Source organism: Diadema antillarum, unplaced genomic scaffold, assembly GCF_040938485.1.
Source record: "Diadema antillarum isolate AM-2024a unplaced genomic scaffold, OU_Dant_1.0 scf00000069, whole genome shotgun sequence".
NCBI lineage: Eukaryota > Metazoa > Echinodermata > Echinoidea > Diadematoida > Diadematidae > Diadema > Diadema antillarum.
The window spans coordinates 1,288,567-1,292,924 of record NW_027270958.1 but is presented as its reverse complement, the minus strand read 5'-3'; the positions used below and the strand labels follow the sequence as shown (position 1 = coordinate 1,292,924).

At 40.0% G+C, this 4,358-nt stretch overlaps 1 protein-coding gene across 1 annotated transcript; it reads left to right on the top strand.

The window, feature by feature from the left end:
* The first annotated feature begins 1,417 nt into the window (after nt 1-1,417).
* LOC139716683 (melatonin receptor type 1B-like) lies at nt 1,418-2,179 on the top strand. The gene has a single exon (XM_071628213.1). The coding sequence runs from the start codon at nt 1,418-1,420 to the stop codon at nt 2,177-2,179; it is 762 nt and encodes a 253-aa protein (XP_071484314.1).
* The last annotated feature ends 2,179 nt before the right edge of the window (nt 2,180-4,358 follow it).

The following is a 4,358-nucleotide window of genomic DNA, read 5'->3' as shown; positions in this document are numbered from 1 at the left end:
CATAGCCATTTCGAAAGCCCTTTACAAAGCCCTGTACTATTAAAGTGCCGCTTGTTTTCTAAGAAGGGACAGCGAAAAGCAATTACCATCATAAAGACATACCTTCCTGAGTGACGAGTCATGATGCAATGCCACATGAATCAATTGTCTTCCTATCTCGAGGCAGCTCCAGTTTAGCACATAATTCAAATATTTCTGAGTGGCGGCATGAGACTTTGGCTGCGTTTATGAACTTTCCCCTGTTTAATTTCAAAAGCGCTTTCGATAGCCCTTTCCAAAGCCCTTTAGAAACGGCTTCCAAAATGGTTGCGTTTATCAACTCTCTTCGCGAACACGATAACGGGCCTGTCACTGCACAGCCATTGCGCAATTCGACCTGAGGAGAAGAGGTCATAATACTATAAGGCGTGCATTGTTCGTAACTGCAGTACAATAGGCCTACTGCAAAGCCTTTTCAAAACAGCTTTTCGTTTATCAACTTCAAAAGGCTTTTACAAACAGGTTTCTGAAAACCTGTTTAGGAAACCTGTTTGGAAAGCCACATATTTGCGGCTTTCGAAAAGGCTTTCCGAAAGGGCTTTCAAAACAGCTTTGCGTTTATCAACTCGTAAAAATTCCTTGAAAGCTGTTTGGAAAACCTGTTTCTGCCGAGAAAAGGAGTTGATAAACACACCCATGGAGACCTCGCAAGCAAAAATAGTCTCCGCGATTTGACCGAAAATACGGAGATGTCGCCGACACGTCGCGGAAACGTCTTTGAGACCAGCGAGAGACGAGATGTTCCAGTGGTTTTAGGTTTATAAAAGAGCTAAATAATTTTCTGATTGAATATCCGGTCAGTTAGGATTACTAAAGATTATGTCCATTGATAATGGTAGCGTATAGGCGTCTCTTTGTATTTCATCTCGTGTTAGACCTATCACGGTCATGATAGATAGTATAACTCGCACAGTGCAAACAAAACTACATAAGAAGAGAAAGAATGTGTTGTCTTTCTGTGATAGTATCATTTGATATATAAATTGATTTCCCCTCTCAGGGTTACCATGGAGATGGCTGTTTACTACATCATCACCATCCTCGTTATCTTGACAGCAAGGTCTGCCAAATCGCAAGACGGCGATATAATCGACACTGTGGACCCTTCAACGCCAACAGCCCAAGCAGACCCAGGCAGGAACTCCTCTGGTGGCAGCGAATTACCCTTGAGCACTTCCATCCCACGAGCAGAGACTTCGGCCGTCCACATCAGCAGTCAGATGATGGCGTTCCGCAACGCTTCAAGTGAGGGCGCTGCGAACTCTCACGTCCCCTCAACTTCGGCAGCCCCAACAGACCTGGAAGAACCAGCCTGGGTGTGGTTACCTGGCCTCAGCTTTTCTTGGACAGTTCCTCAGCTGATTTTTCCCTGATAGGCATGACTGGAAACCTCCTAATTATTGTGGTCATATTTCGACGCAGGAACGCCAATCATTTCACAGACACGCTGATGGGGGCTCTCGCTGTTGCAGATTTTGTCACGTCTGTTCTCGCACTTCCTTTTCCCATAGCCATCCGAGTTCCTCCTACCTGGTTGGGGGAGCTCTACTGCCGTGTCATGTTTCCGTCTCTTCTCTTTTGGATCTCTGTCTCTGCCTCATTTTACACCTTAACAGCGATATCGGTTGAGAGGTACTTTGCCATTGTCTATCCAATCAAGTTTAGTCAGCTGCTGGAAAAGGGGCACGTCATACTCGCTGTTTGCTTCATTTGGGTTTTCGCGCTTTTTGAGGCGACATTCGTGTTTGGAAGCTTTTACGTTGAGCCGACCTACTATTATTGCGAGGTCATTTCGAAGACAGTGCTGTCAGAATTCCTCGCCTGGGTTGTTATTTTACTGAGTCACTTTGTTCTGCCGATAATGATCATGGCGTTCACCCAGGGGTTCTCCGCTCGCGCTCTGTCCCGTCGACACATGCATTTTGACAATGAGGATAAAAGAGATGTAGGCCTATCCGCAGCCCGCTCTCGGTTGCTGAGTGCCCAAAAACGTGTTCTCACCCTCATTTTTGTGGTGAATTTGACATTCGTGGTCTGCTGGACACCGGACGCTGTCATCTACCTTTTCTCCAGCATCGGTAAGGTCGATTCCATCTTGGACGCGGACTCCGTGAACGTGAATGTAATAATTTTGTCGTGAATAACTTAATTGTCAGCCATTCACTGGAGGGGAATATTCTCTGTAATTTCATCGTGGATTAATAAACGAAAAAAATGCAATGTAATGAAATAAAATAGGACTGAAACCCAAGGTTTGTGGTAAACTTTGAATCAACACTTAAAAGTCTGTATCTTGAAATAAGGAGATTAACAGATCCGACCCATGACCTGGATGACCCCTTGACCTATGACCTGTGTTTTCTCCCACTCACATTGTGTCCAGGTTTTGGTAAATTTCGGTTTGTTCGTTTTCTCAAGATCTACATAATGCCTACCATACTGAAATTGAGGCTGAAGTATTTTAAAACCGTACTGGCTCTCGAACAATTTTGTCATTTGCCATATAGAGTCTGTTGTGGTTTGATAAATGCCTTTGAATGAGATTCATACAAATGGATTTCTCAGAAAATCTCTGAAAGAGAATAAATTATGAAATATGTAAACAGAAGAACTTAACAGGAATCGCGGATCCTATTTAGTGTGTGTGCGAGTATGTGTTAGTGTGTATTGGGTCAAATATCCATGGTTAAACTCCACCCCCGCGCTATAAGTCATGGTTCTTATTTAGATTTTCTGGTCTCTTATTCTAATGTGAGTTTTCTAGTTGTTGTTTTTTTTGTGTGTGTGGGTTTTTTTTTTTTTTTAGAGAGAGAGAGTAGGATTTCGTTTGAATTACCGTCATGTATATGCCTATAAGAAGTTGAGGGACCGACTTCAACTTTTGTAGTGTTAGGGCAACAAAATCAATTTTACAATTACTAATCCAAGAGCTGGGCATGGTAGATCAGATTATTTTAACCCATTGACGACGGGCGGATTTTCCTACGTAACACACACTTCCCATATAGACATTCTGTCCAAGTATGCTCAGGAAAAGTCCTTGCGTCTTCACAGATAGCAAATTTGTTTTGTTTTGTTTTGTTTTGTTTTGTTTTGTTTTGTTTTGCTTATTCTGTTTCTTTGTAAGACAAGGCGACACAGTTCTGTATTGTTGTCTATATCCCTTTCACCTCCCGGTTTCACCTTATCACGTACTCGCACACTCTTTGGGAAAGCTCAGAAAACGATTGTTTTAACCGAACCAAATAAATATTCGAATGATCTTCCCGGAGATTTAATCAAGTAATGTTCTTATTCTCTGTCCGTTATTTTACGTTATCCTCTTGGAATGCATGGCCAATCAATTTGAAGTGTACGTTTGCTAGTTACCCCTGGTTTCAGCATTTTGCTTCCATATATCATAATCATCATCATTTCTATATCATGTTTACTTATCATCATTGTACTTCACATTACATTTCTCATACTTTGAATTCGTTAATTCGTCATGAACCTGATGGTAGATATGACTATGCTTGTACAATATGTTTATACTTTTGTATTCATAATGTCAGCTCTTCTTTTTTTCTTCACTCAATTCTTCGTTATCGTTTCTTTTCTTTCTTTCTTTCTTCTTCTTCTTCTTCTCATTCGTTTTTGTTTTGTTTTACTTCTTTTGCCCTTTGTACTTTACTTTTTTGGCTTTTATGTGGTTATGTCATCATCCAGTATTAACTTTTCTTTGTGGCCTGTTGATCTACAATTACAATAAATTGCGAGACGTATTCACATTGGTATCCGTTTGCTGAAACCGGCAGTTACAATCTTACATCACATTTGCGGTTCCTTCAATGTATAATAGATCTCGTACGCTAACAACTTTCTAGTCATGATTCACTGTATACACGGCATATCACATTGTTTGTTCGTCCTTTTTTTTGTTGTTTACTCAGTAGTTGTTGGTATGTATGGCATCAATGTGAAGTGAAATATGAAATGAAATGTGTTGGAGCTGTCCATCAAGCCTAGAGCAATGCGGAGTGTAAGACCAGTGCAGTGTTATCAATTCAATTCAATTCAATTTAATTTAATTTGATTTAATTTCATTTAATCTAATTTAATTTAATTTAATTTAAATTATTTTAATTTATTTCATTTTAATTTAATTTAATTCATTTTAATTTATTTCATTTTAATGTAATTTAATTTATTTCAATTTAATTCAATTTAATTCAATTCAATTCAATTCATTTCAATGCAATTCAACATCCCTGATGTTGTGTTCAGATGATGGGGCTGACAATAAATGCCACGGGAGCAAAGGACATGAGCGGCAGTCA